Source organism: Osmerus eperlanus, chromosome 20 (genome assembly GCF_963692335.1).
Source record: "Osmerus eperlanus chromosome 20, fOsmEpe2.1, whole genome shotgun sequence".
Lineage (NCBI taxonomy): Eukaryota > Metazoa > Chordata > Actinopteri > Osmeriformes > Osmeridae > Osmerus > Osmerus eperlanus.
In genome coordinates, this window is record NC_085037.1 from 9,705,223 (window position 1) to 9,727,184 (window position 21,962).

Consider the following 21,962-nt stretch of genomic DNA (forward strand, 5'->3'; position numbering starts at 1 on the left):
CACATTATGGCCAGTATGGATGTAGCTGTTGTTTCAAAAGGGAACGATTTGTTCACTGAAATAGCCACATGTCATCTCTACAGTGCAGAATATACAACGCAGAGTGGGCTATGTCGCAGTTGCATTCTGGCTTATAGGATTACAGGAGTTAATTGTATAAAAAAATTGCTGGCGTTAACATAGCATTCACCCTACAATGAATTTTGAGTGTGGGATATTAATTCAACACAAAATAATAGGCTACGTCACTAGGGGTGGAGTCATGAACAATCACAAGTCTTTCCAACAATGATTTACCTGCGGGTGGCCACACCTGTTCAACTACTAAGCCTACTTTTTCTTCCGAGTTCCATATTTATGTCGTCATATCAAAAGTCATATTCTTACTGCTTAGCGTTACTTGGAACTTCCCTGTTTACTTTCTCTGCGGAGAGAAACCGCGGTAAGTTCACCGACTAGTTTGTTTTATTATTTCCTAAATATTGTAGCCTATAGGCTACAAAGATTTTAAATTTGTTTTGTTGGTTCTCAGATTATGGGTAACTACCCACATGAAACGTGCAGTTTAGCGTATTATATCCGAATCAAACTATGGTTATCGATATTCATGTGCTTTTTGACATTTTGTTCCTGGAAGCGCCTTGTAAAGTTCCTTGGGTGGTCATTATGAAATCAATATCGCCTAATTATAGCATGTTATCAGAATCAGAATTCGTTTTATTATCCATGTATGTTATACAAACACGGAATTTACTGTGGCAGGGAGGTGCAAAACACTAAACATATACGAATCTTAAATTAAGTAAAAGTACAAAAGTTTAACTATTTCTAAGAACTAAACAATGTAAGAATACAACAATTTAAATATAAAATAAAATATATATAAGAATGAGCAGCGTGAGTGGTCAACATCGAATACAGCAATCGGATACTGAGGTAAGGTGGCTCGTGCATACTGTAATTGCCATTAGATGGACTTATAATAGTTAAATAAGTGAATGAATGTCAATGGGAGTCCTTGGCCTTGTTGAAGAGGCCAGTAGCAGATGGAAAGAAACTGTTCTTATGGCGTGAGGTTTTGGTCCTGATGGACCGCAGCCTTCTGCCAGAGGGGAGTAGCTGGAACAGGGAGTGACCAGGGTGGGTGGGGTCGGCCACAGTCTTCCTCGCACGCCTTAGGGTCCTCGAGGTGTGCAGGTCCTCGAGGGTAGGCAGATTGCAGCCGACCACCTTCTCAGCAGTGCGGATGATATGCTGCAGTCTGCTCTTGACCTTGGCAGTGGCAGCAGCGTACCAGATGGTGATGGAAGAGGTGAGGATGGACTCAATGATGGCTGTGTAGAAGTGCACCATCATTGTCTTTGGCAGGTTGAATTTCTTCAGCTGTCGTAGGAAGTACATCCTCTGTTGTGCTTTTTTGGTGAGGGAGCTGATGTTTAGTTCCCACTTGAGGTCCTGGGAGAGGATGGTGCCCAGGAAGCGGAAGGACTCCACAGTGTTGACTGGGGAGTCGCACAGGGTGATGGGGGTGAGTGGGGCTGTAATCTTCCTGAAGTCCACAACCATCTCCACTGTCTTAAGACCATTGAGCTCTAAGTTGTTCTGGCTACACCAGGTCACCAGGTTGTCAGCTTCCCACCTATAGTCAGACTCATCCCCGTCAGAAATGAGCCCAATGAGGGTGGTGTCGTCCGCAAACTTCAGAAGTTTAACAGACGGATGACTGTGACTGTTGGTGTACAGGGAGAAGAGCAGAGCAGAGGGGAAAGGACGCAGCCCTGAGGTGATCCGGTGCTGATGGACCGGGAGTCAGTGTGTTCCCAGCTTAACACACTGCTTCCTGTCAGACAGGAAGTCTGTGATCCACCTGCAGGTGGAGTCGAGCACGTTCAGCTGGGAGAGCTTGTCCTGAAGCAGGGTGGGGATGATGGTGTTGAAGGCAGAGCTGAAGTCCACAAACAGGATCCTGGAATAGGATGCTGGGGAATCCAGGTGCTGTAGGGTGAAGTGGAGGGCCATGTTAACGGCATCATCCACAGATCTGTTGGCTCTGTAGGCAAACTGCAGTGGGTCCAGGAAAGGGTCTGTGATGGATTTGAGGTGTGCCAGCACAAGGCGCTCAAAAGAATTCATTACCACAGAGGTCAGGGCTACGGGTCTGTAGTCATTGAGTCCTGTTGGCCTTGTCTTTTTGGGCACAGGGATGATGGTGGAGGACTTGAGACAGGCTGGCACATGGCATGTCTCCAGGGAGGTGTTAAAGATGTAGGTGAACACCAGAGACAGCTGGTCAGCGCAGTGCTTGAGGGTGGCAGGAGAGACAGATTCCGGCCCAGCTGCTTTGCGGGGGTTCTTCCTCTTGAAAAGTCTGTTAACTTCACCCTCCTGAATGGAGAGAGTCGTCACTGTAGAGGGGGTGAGGGAGGAGGCCTCATGGGTGGGAAGGGGTAGTTCAGGACTGTCCAATTGCCTTTCAAATCTACAGTAGAACTCATTCAGGTCGTTGGCCAGGCGGGAGTCGTTAGTGGAGTGGGGGGCTCTGGGCTTCTAGTTGGTAATCTGCCTGAGCCCTCTCCAGACAGAAGCAGAGTCGTTAGCAGAGAACTGATGCTTTAGTCTCTCTGCGTACAGTCGTTTAGCCTCTCTCACCGCCTTGCTAAACTTGTTCTTTGACTCCTTGAATCTGTCTCTATCCCCACTCCTAAATGCTTCCTCCTTCTCTGACCTCAACCTTCTGAGCTCTGCTGAGAACCAGGGCTTGTCGTTGTTGAAGTTCACCCTGGTGCGTGTTGGAATACAGCAGTCCTCACAGAAGCTGATGTATGATGTCACAGCCTCTGTGAGTTCATCCAGACTATTGGTAGCAGTCGTGAACATATCCCAGTCAGTACAGTCCAAGCATGCCCGCGGATCCTCCACAGCCTCACTGGTCCACTGTTTTGATGTCCTCACAACAGGTTTACAGAGCTTTCATTTCTGCCTGTATGCAGGAATCAGATGGACCATGGTATGGTCAGAGGTGACCCAGTGCTGCACAAGGGACGGCGTGGTAGGCTCTACTGACTGTAGTGTGGCAGTGATCCATAGTGTTCTCTTCTCTGGTTGGGCATTTGATGAATTGTCTGTATTTAGGGAGTTCGTGGCTGAGATTACCTTTGTTAAAGTCGCAGAGTACGATAACAATAAATGCAGTCCATTTACAAGGGAATCCGGGTTTGCTCGCTCCACACTCAGAATCTGGTCGGCGAACATGCGTTGGGCCTCTTTAACCTGTGGACCTGGTGCCACAGGTTATGAAGACATCTTTATTAACACTTTGCTATTAGCACTCTTAAGACCAATACAAGTTCAAGAACACATTTTTTAAAAGCCCATATTTCTTTCCTGCAGAGAATTCAGATCAAGCCTGTGGCACTGGAACTACACTGGTACAGAGATGATGCAGATCTAAATCATTGAGGACAGCATACTGAGACATGAGAGGATAACTAATATAGCACTCCTTAAGGTTGTCAGTGAAGTCACACCTTAGGCTGCATGTAAAAAGCCTGAAACAAATATAAACACACGGTATACTTGTTGACACCGTTCTCTCCATTTAATATGTCTGAGCAACAAATTGGAAACTCGCAGAGAGGTAGCAATGAAAGACCTTCGAACAATGAAGCCAATCCAGAACCTCAAATCCCTAGAAAAAGTCAGGATGGTTCAGAGCTCCAGAACACCGCTGAAGAGAAGGAAGAAAAGAGCCATTCAGAAAATAAGGCCAGATTCAAGTGGAGAGAAAGCATGCCAGAGGGAGAGAGATGGATGGAAGACGGGGTCGAGAGGACGGGAGAACACGGTGACGGCAGTCATGGATCAGTTCCCGATAATCAAGACATGAACCGTGAATACCTAGAGGACTGTATCGCAGAAAAGGAAGCACCGTTTTTTTCGCCAAAAGTCAATATAGTGTGCCCTTCATGGAAGCAGGAGCTTCCACAAGAGAATGAGGAAGAGCTTCTGGAGAAGCGTCCTCTGATGGAGCCACATACGACAATCTCACCAGTGCAATACTATCCTGAGTGGACAGAGGAGGACGACTTCACATGTAAGTCATTAGGGTTTTTCTCTCCTGAATGATGTAATCTATGTTCTGTACCAAAGAGGAATGAACAATCAACTTTGGATACTTTCCAGTGTATGCACCCACAATGCTTTAAGTTATGTCATGCTCAATATAAGATCATTTAACTGTACTAGCAGACGCTAGCAGACTTTTAGCAGACAAAACATTTTAAAGTCACATGATGTCATTCTGGCTACCAGCAAGTGCAGTGATAACACTTAACTGGTCGTTTCTAATGTTTATATTTCTTCTTCTATTTAGACATATGTGACAGTGACAAGCTGAAGCTCAGTGTGGGTGTTGCCGTGGCTGCACTGCTCTTCCCTCTGCTGGTGTGGGGAGGCTATGCTTTCTTGCCTTTCGATGCCCCATTGCTCGACAGTGCCCCACTCAGGCTTGTGTACACACTGCGCTGCTCCTTTTTCGCTATTGTTCCCATTATGCTGGGTAAGGTTGTTTTATTAAAGCTATGTTTTTGGTTGGTTACGCATTACAGTAGGATTTTTATTATTATCAGTGTATATTGAACTGGTATCAGGTTACCCAAGCAATCTCATTAATTTATATTTTCCTCCCCTTATCTTTTCTCTCTCTCTCTCTCTCTCTCTCTCTCTCTCTCTCTCTCTCTCTCTCTCTCTCTCTCTCTCTCTCTCTCCCCGTCTCTGTCTCTCTCTCTCAGGTGTTATGGTGCAGGGCGTGGCTCGGTTGCGCTATGGTGCGCTGACCCCCCTGTATGACAGGAGGGTGGAGAGCAGGGAAGTGTTGGTGCACTGGCACTTCGTCAGCGACTCACTGGCTCTCTTCCTCTTCTACTTTTTGCTGTTGGCTGTCATGGCCACATATATCAGCCAGGACTTTCTAAAGATAGTCCCTCTGCTGACTATTGTCTTCACCTTTGGCAGGTGTGTGTTCTAATCTTCTCCTATACGTAGGTTGTGTGTGACAACTTTTATTTTGTGCAAGCATGATACAGAATGGATGTGTTCTTTATTTTGCCATTCTCACTTTGTTCTATCCCTGTTCTGTAGGTTGATTTACTGGGTCTGTGTGTCTCTGGGCAGCAGTGCGAGAGGTTTGGGATTTGGTCTTTCCTTCCTCCCCATGCTGGTCATGCTGGGAGCCAACCTCTACTTTGTCTGCTCGTCACTCAGAGAAGGGGCCATCTTTGATGTGGCCCCGCCCACCACTGCCCCACCTCCCAGGCAGAGATGGTTTGGGTGAGGAGTGGAGTGAAAAGGAATGTCCTCAAGAAGAAAGATGTGTGTGAAGTGTAAATGAGTCTATACAGCATTAGAAATACTGGGGTTAAAGGGAGATGTTTCCAAAACATGCAAAACAACTATTATGATGTTTACTTGGTTCCAGATTGACTGAAGGCCTTTCTGGATTATTCATGTTCTTTGGTATTGTAATAATAATTCAACATGCTATTTGTAAAGTAAGTGATAACATATAGTGCCATTGTTTTTGAGTGGTGAAGGAAATTAATGCTGAAATGAACTGATAAACGTGAATGAATAATGATCACGACTTTTTAGATCAAACTTTCTTATGATACATGTAGAATGTAGTGTACATAAGGAATACGACAATTAATACTGAAATTTCACATTTAGAATTTGTATTTCATGTGATTTTAGAATATTCAGTATCTCTATAACCATTGTCATGCTTGTGGCTACACACAATTGAATTACAATTTCTTACGACTGTGAATTATTTTTATTTTGTATGCTGCTATATAAAACAGATTGATAAAGTCATAAATTCAATAAAGCCATCAGAGGGTTTTGCTTTTTTTTATCATTTTAAATGATGACAATAGATTATTTCACTCAATTTGTCTATTTAATATATAAAATACGGTAAAACATACGCCAAAAAAAGGATAAGGTTTCAAGGGACTTGGATACTTTGGTACAACAAACACTTTTGTAAAAGCGGTATAGAATTTTAACATATCAGTGCATACTTTGTATATGAAAATATACACAAAATGTATATCATTCTCAAAAACAACAAATTAAGTAATTCTTACAACAAAAACCCAAAGAACATAGCGGAACACAATATATTACCTATACTTTATCTTGTGTATTTATGCTACATTTCTTCTGAGATATTTTACTCATTTGTGATGCATGTTGTTTATTTCTACTGTTTATTAACATGATTCTTTTTAAGTTTCTTATCCCATGCATGTTTATTTTCAAATTAAAAATTTCAGTTTCCCACATTTTATAAATATATTCTGTCTTAATTTAAATTGCAGCATTAAACGGGTATTTTCCTTCATTGCTTTTGCTAATACCACAATGACTGATCGTGCAATTTTAGTTGTATCATAGAAGGAAACCAGTCTGTATACAATAAGGTAGATTACATAAAAAAGGTTGGCTATTCTACACAAAATAGCAGAAAAATAAGAGCTCCATAATAATAATAATAATAATATTATTATTACTAGTAATAATAGACAATGAACTTTTACCAGCACAAATAAACACTTGAAAAATAGTGAGTTAAAAAAAAAAACATTGTACACAAAAAACAGGGTCGTGGATATTTCATTGCTCATATAGATTGTCTTGAGACTACATTGCTAGATTGGAAAGAGAAAGCTATTTGTACATTAACAATGTTAAAGCCAATCTAGGTGGTGTCACTTTAAATTGCCTATAAATGACCTGTTTTGTGCCACAAAGCTGTCAGAGCAAAACTTGTGTAGAAAGTAAGTGATTCTTGGTGTAATACAGAGCAATCATGCCAGCCTCACACTGTACATCCCACTGTGATCTGCACATTCATAGTTAATGCAGCCACTAGTTCAACTCCTGGTTGGCCACACACAGTGAACCCTGGAATTCCCATGTCAGGCACTGATATTAAATCAGTTATTTCCAGGTGTCTGTTCAAAATGACACTCAGAATTTGGGATTCACATTTGAACATTTTAAAAGATTAAAACTTATATAGGTGGCAACTAATTTTACAGATGAAATGTTTTGCTTAAACATAATTTTATAATGTATGCAGTACTGAAGTTTCAAGTGTATCCTTACTGATCTGACCTCACAGAATTATGAAATTCAGACCTACAACAAAATGTAGTTAATTAGTCCAACTATCTACGTAAATAATTCAAGTTGTGTCCACCATTTTCATCTTATTGTGGGATTGGGTTCAGTGTATGTGGCAAAATAACATTATGACATCACAACAGGCCTCTAAAGAATAAATGAGAGACAAAAAAGTGCACACCATCAACACTAGCATTAAATAGGTTACTAAACAAGGTGACTCACCACCTAGTGCTGCAGGGCTCCTGCATTGTAGCTTGAACATATCAAATTACACTCATACGCAAACAGATTCACTGAGAATGAACACATTGCTTGTTTTAGGGATACCTACCAAAGTTTATGCAAATATATTCATATGTACACTTATCGTCCTCACTAGGGAGCCAATTGCTTTGCTGCCGACTGAGGCGGTAGAAATATAGAATATAGAATGTCTAGAATACTGTGTGTTCTTGTATTCTGCTGTAGCGGCTCTTCTGGAACACATACAAGTGCTAAACAGAGCTAAGAGAACATCAAAGCTTTTGTATGATAGGGTGTTTCATAAAAAAATTTGAATTGTTACTTATGAACAATCATCAACAGTCTCAACCTTCAAATCTATAATGCATCACTGAAAAGACCAAACACTTCCCTAACCAGAGAAACCTATGTCATAAACTACTGTCTCTAAGAGTAAAAACCATTATGCGTTTTCTGATTTCAATTATCATTGGGGGCAAATTCCTTCCAAATTGGAAAAAAATAATAAAACTATGACTTGAGGCATTCTCACCGAAAGCTAATTCAAAGCCTGGCGTAAGTCAATTTTCATTTGTCGCGTTCTTGAGCATCTTCTGTTTCTACAATGCTCCTTTTGCATGTGATGAGGCATTTGGCATTTTAGTACAAGAGGAGGTTGATGTCGGCACTCTGGCAATGAGTCTCTACTTGTTCTAGGCCTTGATGAGAGTGCTAGTTGACGACGGAGTGCTACCTGAGTCTTTGGCTGGGCTTGAATGTTGATGTTGGTGCACGCAGTTTCAGTCTGCCCTAACCGCAAAATCCTCGCAGCCCGTCCGGGTCTCTTTGCAATCTTTTGAACTGAGCTGAGTCATGCTTGTTGTCACCCCAAAAGGTGCTTTTTCACGGACAGTGCTTATTGAAAACATTTTTAGAGCAGAACTGTTGAGTGAACGTGGCAGTTAGTCCCGTGAGAAGCTCAGTCTACAACCCAGTCCACTCCAAGCACAGATTAAAACAGATCATACTGTCAATTATGCAGATGCAGCTCAAATTCAATACATAAAGTTGTTGACTGTGCGGTCTACAAGCGAAGACTTTCATCTGCTCTTAACATCGATGAGCAATCAACCTTGGGAGATAATATGCACTCTTAATACACCTGTCCACACCATCAAATTAAATTAAACAACCATTTAAAAGACGGCATTCCGATTGTGTTCTCTTCATATTCAATGAGATACCTCGTTCGAAAAACACCAGTAAACAATCGCACATTTCCGGCTCAGCGTCTGAGTCCTGTGGGACTGACCGGGTAGGTGGATTTATAGGTTTAGATGGAGGCCGAGAGGGGCTAGACCTTGTGTGGAGGTGAACAAATGGCAGTGTCAATGAGGTGGGATAAGTGGGAGGGTGTGAGACGTGTCCGTGTCTATATGTATTTATACGTGTGGTGTCAGTGTTATTGGTGCTTTCAGGGGTGAGGACGGTTTGGCATTGCTGCTTTTATGTGACCCACGTGTCAAGTCTTATGCGTTTGACATTTGCTCCCTCCTGCTCTGCCTCGCTCTGCGCCCTGTGGACCTCAGCTGAGGGGCTAAACTCAGGGGGGAGGGCTCCACCCGATGGGCCTGCGTTACCCGCGGCGTGTGTGGAGACGCCGCCGCCACCTGCCGCCGGGTCATCGCGGTCACTCCCCTCGTAAGAGCTGGCGTTGCTGCTGATGCTGTCTGCGGGAGAGCGGCCAGTAGGGGGCTCCAGGCACAGCAGGGAGCCTGGGTACTGGGGTGGGGCCGTTGCCGTCAGGACCCCGCCTCCGGACGAGGAAGAGGTGGAGGAGGGAACAGAACACTGGGTGTTGCGATCTCTGCCAGGCGACACAGGCTCAGACTTGATGCTCACATTGGAGTTGGTGTTGACGGTTAGCATGGTGCTCTGAGGTATATGGGTCACGGGCCTGTGAGACAGAGAAAGAGGAGGCCAGTCATGGTGTGAAAACAAAGAAGGAAGGAAGGAAGGAAGGAGAAAGAAGTTAAGAGAAAACTTGAATACAAAGATTACATGACACGTTGGAATGGATTTTCAAATCACAAAACCTGAGACACCAACATGGCGTAGCAACACATCAACAGTCAAACAACCCAATACACTACAAGCATTAGAAGCCTTGATTGGCTAGCCATACCGAACTCCATCCACTAGTTTTTCACTTTGCATTCACCCAAATAATAATATCATCCACATAATCCACATACCCTCAAATTCCATGTGACTAGTGGGTTTAAGTTGCACCTCTTATTTCATAGACATCTTGTCTCATAAGGTACAATAGCATATCATCCAAATATATTTAGGGTAAGGGGGGGTTTATTTAGGGTTAGATGAGTGACGATGCTAAAGCGAGACGCCTTCGGTATGGCTTGCCACCCAGAAGGTTACTGATTCCTTTCTCAGCTCCCACATTTCACCACATAGCTGCCCAACAGCAATTCAAGCATGAAATGGTCTGTATGAGAGAGTGACTCTGCTATGGCGTAGGCGAGTCGCATTTTTTTCTTTTTTTTTTATGCAGACAGCATAGACATGCCTTGGCAACCAAAAAGCACAGACACACAACGATACAGGAAGTAATACAGTACCGTCCCAACCACTCATCTCTACCCAAGAGCAGGTTGGACGGCGAGGACACGCTGTAGGGAGAAAGAAAATGTTGGACCACTTGAGAAAATAAGGTTTATGAAATGAGAGCAATGTGAAAGAAAAAGGTATATGAACACATATACCAGTCCTTGAATCCATCTAATCTGTATGTACACAAACAAGTGTACACAAACATACAGTAGATGGGCAGAAAAACAAATCACAAGAATGATAGCAACTTGTTAGAGATGGATAACAAATAAATTGATTCTCCCCTCTCACGGTATATGTAAAGGACACAAATAATATTTATGTATGTGTCTTGTGTGTGTGCATATAAATCTATCGAGGTTCCCAAAAACTAAGTTCTACACAGGGATTCCATATGACAGATAGCTAGTCAGAAATTAGAGGTAAAACCGGGTAAAGTGAAGAACCGTGCCACTTGAAGGTGCACCACACCAATAAGAACAGCAGGACATCACACACATTCACCTCAAATTGGCTGCTAGACTGGAGATCTGGCTAGACAGCTCGCCGCTCTGTTTGTCCATACCCCACATGCTGTGGACAAGAGGAGAGAACACACTTACAAGGCTTTCACAGTGTCCTCCCCCATCCAAATAGCACCGCGCTGGGGTCAGGCACTTGGTTTTACACTCTCCCGGAGCTGAGCTTTCCGACCTCTTAAGTTCCCCCCTCCCCTCCAGCAGAGACGGTCTGTGTGCACAGGTCATGAGGGACAGTGCACATTGGTGGCTCGTCTGAGGAAAGCCACCAACAGACCTTGAACGACTGAAAGCTGGAGATAATGGTGTTTTAGGGTGTGAAGAGACTGGGATGTTGCTATGTGACACCAATTCACCTATCCTTCAGGATGTGAATTGCTTGTATTTAGGTTGAATCTCAATAGTCTTTAATGGATGTTTGGGGTCTTTTCCCCTGCACTCTGACAGTGCATGTTTAGGCAAACAAGGAAAGAGCATGCAGGGAAAAGATCAAAGACTTGAAATTCAACAATAGATTCATGCCATGGAACACTAGTGGACTGAAGGAATCAGCTGCATAGTGTTGACCAGTTGAGTTAAACAGTTATTTATAGTTTGAAGAAAGTTTTGTAACGGTTAATCCTTGGTAAAAACTCTGGTTCATTTTAGCCAAGGTCCAACAGATGATCTCCTTCTGAAGAACCTTCGGGGAACTGCGATCCTGGTGTTCTAGAAACAAACTGTGTGATACTGAATGTCATGGCAACCCATGTCGAAAACTTACACCAAGTTGCTAAGTGAAGCCAGACTGAGTTGCTGTTGTTGCTGCGATACAGACTGTTGATGCTGTTGCTGCTGCCATGTGGACACGTTGGCTGGTAGCAGGCCGCTAGGTGACGCAAGAGCATGGAGAGCGGTGATATCAGCGCTTGTCAATTGATAGTCTGAGGAAAAAGGGGAATAAATAAAGAATACACTATTCAAACAGGTGCATACTTAACAGATACAAACAAACATTTCTAATCTAATCTGTCAATTTGAGCTTCCTCAAAAATGTTCTTTTGTTTCATGTTCCATATTTAGGTTTCCCTCAAACTAAAACACCAGAAGAGTTCCATTTCTATATTTGCAGTGAAAGCATCTGCTCCTGGTCACCTGTGTTGTAAGCTGTCGGCATGGCAGAGAAGGGCAGCCCCTGTGCCAGCAGACTGGGTGTTGCCACGGAGACCACCGGCGTGGTGAGCGCTTGTGCAACTTGGGCACCAGCCAGTCTCTGAGCATTCTGGGGGGAAAAAAGAGAAATGGTCGATGGTTACAGAGAATCAAAGTAGCGACAGTTGATTAACGTGTCTCCTTTGAATGAACGTTGCTTTGGCATGCTTCCGTGTGTATGATTAAGACTTTTGATGGCTCGTTCCAAGGTGAATGTACTGTCATGAGACAACTTGTAACATGCATCAAGGAGGCATGAACGTGGAACATGAGTGAAACTTTCACATACGCTGTTCTTTGTCCGGCAATCTAATTGCAAGCTACATTGGTGGTCGGAGATGTAAATAATGTATTGTGATCAGCAGAAATGCACTGCAAAGTGTTGGTCACAATACAGTGAGACAGCAACATTGTAAGGGGAGGTACAGTAGGTGGCCCGGTCAAAAACGACACCATGATTTCAGTGCAGCTCGTTGCTGAACTCTCGTCCAAGCATTACTGTATGTAAGGATCTTTCCGTAAACAACCCCTTGATCCCATATCCTTAGTGGACAAGAGTTGGGATTACTCACTATAACTATAGTTTGATGTTTACTTAGGAATCTATACCATGTCAAAGGCACTAGGTCTGGCTAGGGGTGGTTCAGCGCTCACAGGGTGAGAGAGTGTTTCAGTTCAATACATACATAAGCTAAACATATACTGCACTTCTAATCATGTGACAGATTACAACTGCATTCAATCATGTTGGAATGGTTCAACCATGATTCTGGCCCCGCATGCATTAGGGTGACTACCGTGGACTGATGACTAGACCAGCACATGCCACACTGGACCACACAGGATCGATATCAAAACAAAGGGACCATCTATAGTCAGGCTTGAATGATACTGTGACCATGTTAATGAGTCCATGGTCACCAACACATGCGAGTGACGTGTGGGATGGGTCGTCACCTCAGTCACCAACTCCAGCTCATCCTCTGTCTGCAAGGGGCGTGAGCGCAAACAATTACAACTCTGGTCTGTTCATCGACCCAATAAACGTATGTCGGCCTTCAATTTAAGGATGGTGTGCGTGTACACTGGCCATGTACATTTACACACACACACAGGTATGATCAGTTTAGCAAAAAAAAGGAGCAAAGAGCAAATACTCACATCTCATTCTTTGCACACAATTCACATCCATGAAAGTTATTAGAAAGTATTTGGTTTTATATGGCCTAGTTTGGCCTGCTTTAGCTCACCATCTGCATCTGCATTAGACTCTTTCCACTCTGCGAGGTGATGACCCGGAGGTCTGGCTTGCGGCTGTTGACCATCTGGGGGCTGGGCGGCGGGGGCGGAGACTTGGCTGGACCTACTTTCCCCAGGCTGTTGCCATTGGAAACAGATAGGAGGCCTGGAGATGCCCTGGCACTAATGTATCCATTAGCTGGAGGTATTAACAAATAAATAAATACATAAATATGAGGCAAATTAAACAGAATTGATAAGAAACACACACAGGTGATTTACCAGTGATTGAGGAAGCCCGGTTTAATATGGAAATAAAGAAATTGATATATAGAATATCTATCTAGGAAGCCATTTCCCATACAGATAAATTGTATAACAAAATGTTTCTAGGTCAAGACCTCCAGAAGGGTAGGGTTGGGTGGGAGGGGGAGTGATACCTGACCCTTCTGGGTCTCCCTCTCTCCCACATTGCTGTGGTCTCTCCAATATGTGTTCAGGGGATACCAGGCATGCCCACTGACCCTGTGACATGTGACAGATCTGGGTCAGTCACAGTTATGGTGGAATGGTACTTGAGAAGTCGGGGAGTGAACGAAGAGATCCAAACTCAAGATGGAACCATTATTTGCTCTTACTGTGACTTAATTGTAGGGTGGTTGAGTGTTTAGTGAGTATATTCAGTGTACAGTGTGACAGTTAGTACTCACGGACTGGACTTGGACATCCTCCATTTGAGTTGTCGCCTCCGAGAAGTGCTCCTGTTCAAAAGGATAAAAAACACAAACAAGAAAAGGACCATTACTACCCCGGCCACTAGTCAATAGTTTAATGATTTGCTACTTATGGCTTTGTGGGGACAAGACGGATGACCTAATTTCCTCCACATGTACAGTGGAATGCAATCCATTCTCTCACTCACCTGCACTTGCCGGTCGCTGTGGCAACCCAGGAGACACCGTGTTTCTCTGCAGAGCTGGTTGCTGTGGTGACAAGAGGTGGGGATCGGAGAGAGATGAGGATGTGACGTAAGAGGTGGTTACCAGGGCATTACCGGGGTTACTGAACTGCACGGTGTTCTGATTGGTGGCCTGAACTGTGACTGGCATGGAAAACGTGGGGGGCTGGGCAGCTGTCTGCTAGAGTAGGGAGGAATGAGAGAGAAAGTTTAGACCTTACCACATCTTCCAGCTCCCTTATTTCCCAATAAACACACAGGCTTTAAGATTGCAGAGCTCAATTATTGTGACTAAGTATGAAACAATGCACCACTGTCACAAAAGTCTGCAGTGGCTTTATTTTTCTCAAACAGTTAGGCTATCATTCTATTAATACATATTAAGAGATAAACAAGTGAAAGTTAGGTCAATTTCGAGGCTTCTCGCTACTTGGTAGCAGGGAGGGGGCACTTACACCATAGCGTTTGAACAGGATGTCCAGATCTTCTGTGTTTTTGCGGTATTTGTCATCATTCAAGGGGCTTTGGTCAATGGAGTCCTCTCCATCAGGCTCAGGGCTGTCACAACCATTGAAGCCTTTCTTTCGCAATGTCTAAATACATGGAAGCATATTCATTAGAAAATTGGTATGGAGAAGTGAGTGAAAACTTCAAGAAATCTCTTACTGGAACTGTAAATCTAGTACCTCACTATGCTACACTAGGCAATAGAAGAACAAACAGAGCTGAATGGCTGAAGAAGGCATCTCATTCACTTCCTCGAGGACAACTGGCTGTTTGTTTCGGGCAGGCAGCTTTTTTGGCATCCAAAAGTATCCGACATATCGCTGGGGTTTATTGACAAGCACATGACCCGTAGAAATAATAATCAAATGGGTCAATAATAAAAATACAGAAATAAAAGACAGTCCTTTACCTCAATGATGTCTGCATTGGTTCTGCTCTCATGGGGCTCGTTGTACTCTGTGTATTTGAGCAAGACTTTGTCCATGTCGGTGCTGGCATACTGGAACAGCTTGTTGGAGTGGTTGAAGATGATGAGGGCGATCTCACAGTCACACAGCACACTCAGCTCATAGGCCTTCTTCATGAGACCAAACTTCCTCTTCGTAAACGTCACCTACGCCATGGTGAGAGGGGGTGGATGAGATCATAAGTAATGGAGGGTTTGAAGATGAATGTCGGGGCGAAACTGTCATTGGAACCACATATCCGTTGGCTAAGCTGTGTGTGAATCGTTTTGTGACGAGACCAGAACATTTGAACAGTTTAACCTAAAGTGGTTTTTGTGTTTTTCTGTTTATTTAACCTAACCCCTTTCTTTAACAACAATGCTTCATTCTTCTCTGCCTTCCTTTCAATGCCTAGATGGTTAGACCCCAGAAGATGAAAATGAGATAATTAGCATACTGTTAAAACTGATAAGGACTCTCAATATCCGGCCACAAAAAACAAGGCATGGCACCTCCACCCCCACCCGTGGGTAATTACACAAAACAACTAAACACCCAGGTCACCCACAGTGAAAACCTATGAATCGTTTCTCCATACACAAGCATGTCAGTGCACACACACACACACACACACACACACACACACCACACACAGATCAGTAACTGTCTGTCCTGGATAGCTATGGCAGCATCCATTGCCTTGCAGCTGCTATGGGAGGATTGATTTATCTGGAGCAGCTGTCCTGAGAGCTGAGGGTGATCAAACTGACTCCATGTTGGTTTGAACTGTGTGTGCTTGCTTGGCCTGGTCACTCTTTAAAAATGGAACACATGTAATTTACACCTGCGAATAGAAATCACTCATGCACAATATGATGAGCGCTTGACTTTGTGTTTTGACTTTGTGTTTTGACAGTCTCTAGTAGGAAAACACACACAGTCCCATTTTGTGATCAGACAAACTGAATGCAAACCAACACTCTCCTTTCAGTCTGATCTTCCTTCTCTGTGACCTTTTCGGAACACGTTTGGGGAACTCAACTCCCTAGATAACAGGTGGCAATATTGGAACCTGTCCTGTGGTGTCAGATGGTCCTTAGTAGGCTGTGACACACAAACGGCCCTGCTTGTGCCCCTTCCCCCCACAAACACACACACACACATTACGGAGACGCAGTGTCAGACACCTCACCTGTTTGTTCCTCTCATCTGTGATCCTCTGGATCTGAATCTTTTTCCTCCCCATAATGGCTGGCGGTGGCGCTGGACAGCGGGTCCAATACAACAGGGAAGGGCCTTCTCCTCAGCAGTAGAGAGGTGGAGTGTAGCCTACTCGCTTTTTCTGGGCCACAAACACACTCATGAACACACGCACACCAGCGTCAAAAAACACTTGCAAAGTCAAGTACTCCTCTGCCCGGGGTCTACTATGAAAGGGCAGAGGGGTTACTTTCTCCCTTTCAGCGTTGCAGGGATGCAGATGGCAGGACTGGTAGTATCCTTAATTCATCGTGTAGTTAGGGGAGGCAAAGGTGGCCGCTTCCAAATGACTGTTGTCCGTAAGGAATCTTTCACTCCTAAAATAAAACAGAGCAGAATCCTATGATTATTACTTGTGTGATTCACAGACGAAATGTAGACATTTTACAGACATGGGGATGGCGACACAATACTGTGTCAGAATCTGTTCTGCATTCAGTACAATAGCATGTCAGCATAGTAAGGTGTTTAGACCTGTTTGAGCAGAACAAAGTGTAGCTTACATACACTCACTGTCACACACACACATGTTCAGGTCAACATAGAAAAACTGGGAATAGGTGTATGTTGCCTATGTTCCACTAAAACAGAAGGCATGCTAACTGTTGCTAATCTATCTTTTCCCATTCCATCTATAGAGCTAGGCAGTGGACAACCATGTGACTGACAGTTAGCGAACTAGCTAGCTATCTGGGAGGGAATTCCCATGCACAAGAACATCATAGAAAGCCTTGGTCGCTGTGATAAGCGACTAAAAATATATTTGTTCTCACAACACACATTTCTTCCTTCAGGGGTTTGTGATTGCACTCCCTGCTATCTCAGACAAATGTGTTTTTTCCCCCAGAGTGGGCACTAGCATATTAGCACATCCCCTAACCAGATTTTTAGTGGTGAAGGAGGTGACCGAGTGACATTGAGTAGATAAAGCAGTGATGGATTATTTCACTTGAGTCACTTTCTCCCCATGGAAAAATGTGCCATGCAACAGTTGAGTGGAGACACATGATAACAGAATGGCATAAAGGTAATTCTAGTGTTAAATAATCTTCTACATTTTAGGAGGCCAATTTTCCTCCAATGTTGTAGAAGACACTCGTAATATTGTTGGTTTCCATGGCAGCCCGCCATTCTCACTCTAACACACCATTTCCCCTCCAACCTCCGCCACTTCCTGCCAAAGCCACAGGATCTGGAACAAATCTCATTCCTTTTCACCTTCCACACACAATGTGTTCACTCGCTCCATCGCCGCTTCATTTCCGTTTGGTATATTTCACCGCAGACTCACAGAGAGAGTGAGCCCCAAGGCAGAGTTACCTCACACGACCCATCCACTCCAAACACAGGTCTTTTCCTGTCACAAGACCATTTCAGCTAAAGGGTAGGGTTTAGGTCCTCATCTCAACATGTTTGTCTGTCCTCTTCGCAGAAGCAGACCCAACGGTTGACATTCAACCAAGCACTTATGTACTTTCAACAAGTTTTATGTAGGCCATGTAATATTGCTGTGCTCAGCTGTAGTGAAAACCTTCAGTGGAATAGCCAATGACTCTACATGATTCAGGCTTAATCTGCCCAGAGACTGTAGCTAACCTCTAATCAGAGCCCACCTGTGACCCTTACATGTGTCCTACTACCTCCCCCTTTACAAAGCTTACCCACATGCTAGAACAGTTGGTACCATACCTTATGTTTAACCCCCTTCCCATCTCAGTCTTACAGCTGTCCACAAACACTCATACGCTAGGAGCTTTACTATCTTGGATACTTGTTCACAAATCTAATGGGCAATTTGGAGTTCTTCATCTGGCTGTTTTGGTGGCACCATGTTCTTTACTTTAATTATTCATTCAGTCCTATTTCATCATCCCATGTAGTGTACAACTGCAAAGCAAGGAAATACTGTTGGCATTACAGCCGTAAAACTCTCCAGCTATGCCACAAGCCATCCAATAACACCACACTCATATCTTCCCATGAACACAGCTTTGTGGCTATTATGTAAATGTTGTAGCGTTTCCTCTTTCAAGTCCCCGCTTTTCTGTGGGATCATTGTGAGGCCAGATGGAAAATATGCAAACTCATTTCTGTAGCTGTTGGTACAGCCCTTCTCACCCACAAAATGCCTTCTTTTGGCATCAACGGGTGCTGGATAGTGAGGGCAAGTCCACACAGGAATCCCCCCCAAATTGAGCAGAACATATTGGGACACACTCCAACACACATTCACACAATGTTACTGTTACAGGGCATCAATGGAAAACACAGACAGACTGAGTGACTGGAATATTTGTAAAGTTGGATTACAGAGTGAAAGGCACATCATTACAGCTGATTACAACTGACAGAATGGAATGGTATGAAGAAGTATAGTACAATAAATAATTGATCAAGAACCATAGGGATGCATTGCTTTCTGTTATTAAGACATGGGTGCATTCCAAAACACAGAAATACTGATGGTGCATTAGACACCTTTACCTAAAAAAACTGCAACATACCATAGTCATGACTCATGAAGAACTAAAATTATCCACTTGCATAGGGTAAACATTTCTTTAAGTCTGTAAAGCACTGTAAGAATTGGCGGGTATTGCTTATGTAGGTCACTGTCAGTTAACAATCTGACATCTCTGAGAATCAGAAGCACCCTGGGGTTCATTCCCTGTGATAATGTCCATTATCAAACATTAAATATGCTCAGATTAGCACTTAATCTGGCTTTTAAAGCCAATGGGCTTCTATTGAGGGAAGCAAAGGACTTGGGTGGGCATTAAAGTTGATTTGATAGATTTTTTTCTGTCTACTACAAGTGATCACTTAAAAAAACTCTTCATTACCACTCTTCTAAAAATGAGATTGGGAACTGTCTTTTGAATACATAATCAGGAATTAAGCAGCTAGACATGTGGCAATATGCAAATAAGATCATTTTAGTAGGAACTTGATTTTGTGGACAGGTTAGACTTTAGGCATTTGGATCAAGTGGCGATTGGCTGGAACAAGCCTTTTCGGTGATGCTTGTGTCCAGCATTCTCTGCTGCCCTCTGTATTGCTAGCCCTCATTACTATAATTGAGTCCATCCTCCTTCTTCCTCTACAGGCGCTGATGGCTCAATTAGGGCCTTGCTGGAGGACTGATCAGACAGCAGGCTAGATAATGTGTACATAGCTTGACTCATGCTGAGCTCTATCAAAACCACCTCACTATGTGACACACAGTGATGCAAATATTTGTAGGGGCATCCTTTAAACTCAATCTCAGTTCCAGAGACATTCATGAAAGGTTTGGGATTTTATGATTCCATCAATGTCATTAAAATACAGCTATAGATAAAATCCATCACCTATAGGTAAAATTAAGCTTTCATTAAATTCCCACAAATCATTTGCTAACTGTGTTTATAATTCAGGATTGATCAAATACCTCTAATGTGGGGGAGGGAGAGTGTAATAATGGCCCCGGGTCTGTCTGTTTTGAACTATTTTGTAGTGGCAGTGACCTTTAGTGGATTATGGTGGTGATTATTGGTCAATGAATGTGGCAAGTCCTGATATGAAGATCAAGCACATGAAGTGGAAAAGAAGTCCTGCCTGCTGAGGGATGGAGTTGCATTACTCTTCTGTCTTTTTTCTAAAAGTCTAATCCCTTTTTGCTAGGAACTATCTAATGAGTTAGAACAGAAGGAGTAGCAAACAGTGATCACAGTTTTGAGATCTGGCCTATAGACTCAAATCAATCACATTCCATTATTGATTGTCAATCCTGAGACAATCCAACAAAATAACGAAGGGGAGTTAAAGGTGGTTCTGCAGAAATATGATACACACCTATATTAGAAAGCATTGATTGTAGTTCATTTGAAGGTTTCCTTTAATTGCGACAGCTTTTGCTGACAATCCTAAAATCTATTTCCCAGGGCTGTACAGGGCTGTTACTGACTGTAACAAATATGACAAATGGCTAAAACAATTTACTACAAGCCCAAACCTGTCCAAAGGTATTTAGTATTTTACTGGAAAAACGTGTGATGGGAGCATTTCGGTTTTATAGAATCTCTGAAAACTGGACTAGTATGTATGTATGTAGCCTATATGCCATGTCTTGCACTGATAAGTTAACATGAAGGCCTAGACTTTGTAAAGACCTTCAAATATTATCTCCAAAAGTAATAAAAACAGATAAGACAATATGTGCAGCATATAGAGCCCCATCACACTAGACGTCAGTCCTTTTCGATCATTTAGGTATGTATAAACTTTTTAGATTAATTTTCCATTAGTGACAGCTCAGCTGAAGATGGGTAGATAGATAGGAAAGAAATTTGGCAATTTAGACTGAACAACAAGCCTATAACATGATTTCAAGGTAAAGAGCCTATATTTTACAGACCACGAGAAGAAGCCATTCAGGGACCGACACCCAGCGACGAATCCTCCGTGTCAGCTCGCGGTTAGCATCATTTTGACAGCTCTTATTTTGGTAGTTTCCCATCACTCCAAAAACGTAAGCAGAGCTCAATCTTCAAAATTGTTTTTCTGTTTTGGCTACACTTATGGACAATTTTTTAAGATTTTAACAATCATTTGTCAGTAAAACAAAGTGTTCTATTACCATTTTCACAATCTCTAAGTCGACCGACAGCCATTACCTGTTTATAAGCCTCAACTTCCAACAAAATAGGATACACCAGAGAACCCCAAGACGGTGCGAACGAGAGAGCAAGCAAGGATTGATATGTACAAAAACCGTAAATTATATTTGATAGATAATCAATCGATATAATAATGCATGGGTAGTTGAATTTGCTTGATTTAAACAATAAAGCAATCACTTGTACTGCGAGAGAGAAAAAACGCAGGAAGGAAATGTACAAGTACACTTACCCTGAATGATTACAGTGTAAAGAAGCAGTGTTATTTAACGGTATATTTTAAGATGTTCAATAATCACAAGCGTCGTTACTATTTACATAAATCCCTTATTTCATTCCGTTTAGTAAAGATATAACTATTCTATTCTGCCAAACGATACAGTGTAGCCTAACCAGTGTAGCACAGCCTAGCTACGTCATTGCCACCAGTTCATGATTGACCTGTCATGGGCCAATACGAAGCCAATACTGCACATACCAAGCCAATCATAGGATAAGTTACTGTAAATGGGAAGGATCTGAAGGAGAGGACATGACGGAGGTGACGGCCATGTTCTTCTATAATGTTTGTGTCCCTCCGCCTCGTTATTTACCTTTAACATGATTTTGCATGTGCAGAAAATGTCACCGTGGCCTACAATGTAGGACCAGCCCAGCAAGAACCGTTATTTGTTGTGTTAACTCATGGTCAGCACACAGGTCACATTTCACCGTGTACGTTAACAGTTGTCTAACGTGACAGGAAATAAAAATAAAGGAGGGTGCCTATACTCTTTAAAAGAACCTGATTCCAGATGAACGATTGCAGTACAATGATAACCATGGTTAGGAAACTAGTTATGTTTTAGACAGTGTGTTCTGGTTCCTGGTCTTCTTTTGCCACAGGTTGATGGCTGCCCTGACCTAATGGTATTGTGATACCAGACAGGTCCGGTCAGCAATTCCTCAATAAAAAGTCAGGCTGCCTAAATCTCGTATTTTGAAATGTAAAATACAAATGAATGGATTATTTATTGCACAACAACAAACATATTGGACCTTACGTTTTAGCCAAGGTCAAAAACAGGTCAAACCCCAACAAGTCAAGTCGGATAAGTAGGATAGGCTATAGGCCTATGTGTATGTAGTATACTGTATA

General features: G+C 43.0%; 2 protein-coding genes across 13 annotated transcripts; one reads left to right on the plus strand and one right to left on the minus strand.

Moving 5' to 3' along the window:
• The first annotated feature begins 155 nt into the window (after positions 1-155).
• On the plus strand, positions 156-5,900 carry tmem79a (transmembrane protein 79a). Of its 3 annotated transcripts, XM_062446181.1 has the most exons (6): positions 156-442; positions 533-695; positions 3,291-4,093; positions 4,373-4,558; positions 4,791-5,013; positions 5,140-5,900. In XM_062446181.1, the coding sequence occupies exons 3-6, from the start codon at positions 3,604-3,606 to the stop codon at positions 5,330-5,332; spliced, it is 1,092 nt and encodes a 363-aa protein (XP_062302165.1). In that variant the 5' UTR covers positions 156-442; positions 533-695; positions 3,291-3,603; the 3' UTR covers positions 5,333-5,900. The 3 variants fall into 3 exon arrangements, with proteins under 3 accessions (XP_062302165.1, XP_062302164.1, XP_062302166.1); XM_062446180.1 differs by lacking the exon at positions 533-695 and having other exon boundaries at positions 3,391-4,093; XM_062446182.1 differs by lacking the exons at positions 533-695; positions 4,373-4,558 and having other exon boundaries at positions 3,391-4,093.
• LOC134007034 (myocyte-specific enhancer factor 2D homolog) lies at positions 5,895-21,250 on the minus strand. Of its 10 annotated transcripts, none has more exons than XM_062446172.1 (13): positions 21,057-21,250; positions 16,099-16,483; positions 14,870-15,073; positions 14,409-14,546; positions 13,918-14,131; positions 13,706-13,756; positions 13,007-13,194; positions 12,714-12,743; positions 11,700-11,826; positions 11,329-11,488; positions 10,552-10,620; positions 10,056-10,106; positions 5,895-9,373 (listed from the first exon to the last, which is right to left on the minus strand). In XM_062446172.1, exons 2-13 carry the CDS (start codon positions 16,150-16,152, stop codon positions 8,923-8,925), a joined length of 1,737 nt encoding a protein of 578 aa, XP_062302156.1. In that variant the 5' UTR covers positions 16,153-16,483; positions 21,057-21,250; the 3' UTR covers positions 5,895-8,922. The 10 variants fall into 10 exon arrangements, with proteins under 10 accessions (XP_062302156.1, XP_062302153.1, XP_062302154.1 ...); XM_062446169.1 differs by having other exon boundaries at positions 13,918-14,134; XM_062446170.1 differs by lacking the exon at positions 21,057-21,250 and adding an exon at positions 20,563-20,579 and having other exon boundaries at positions 13,918-14,134.
• Positions 21,251-21,962: the final 712 nt, after the last annotated feature.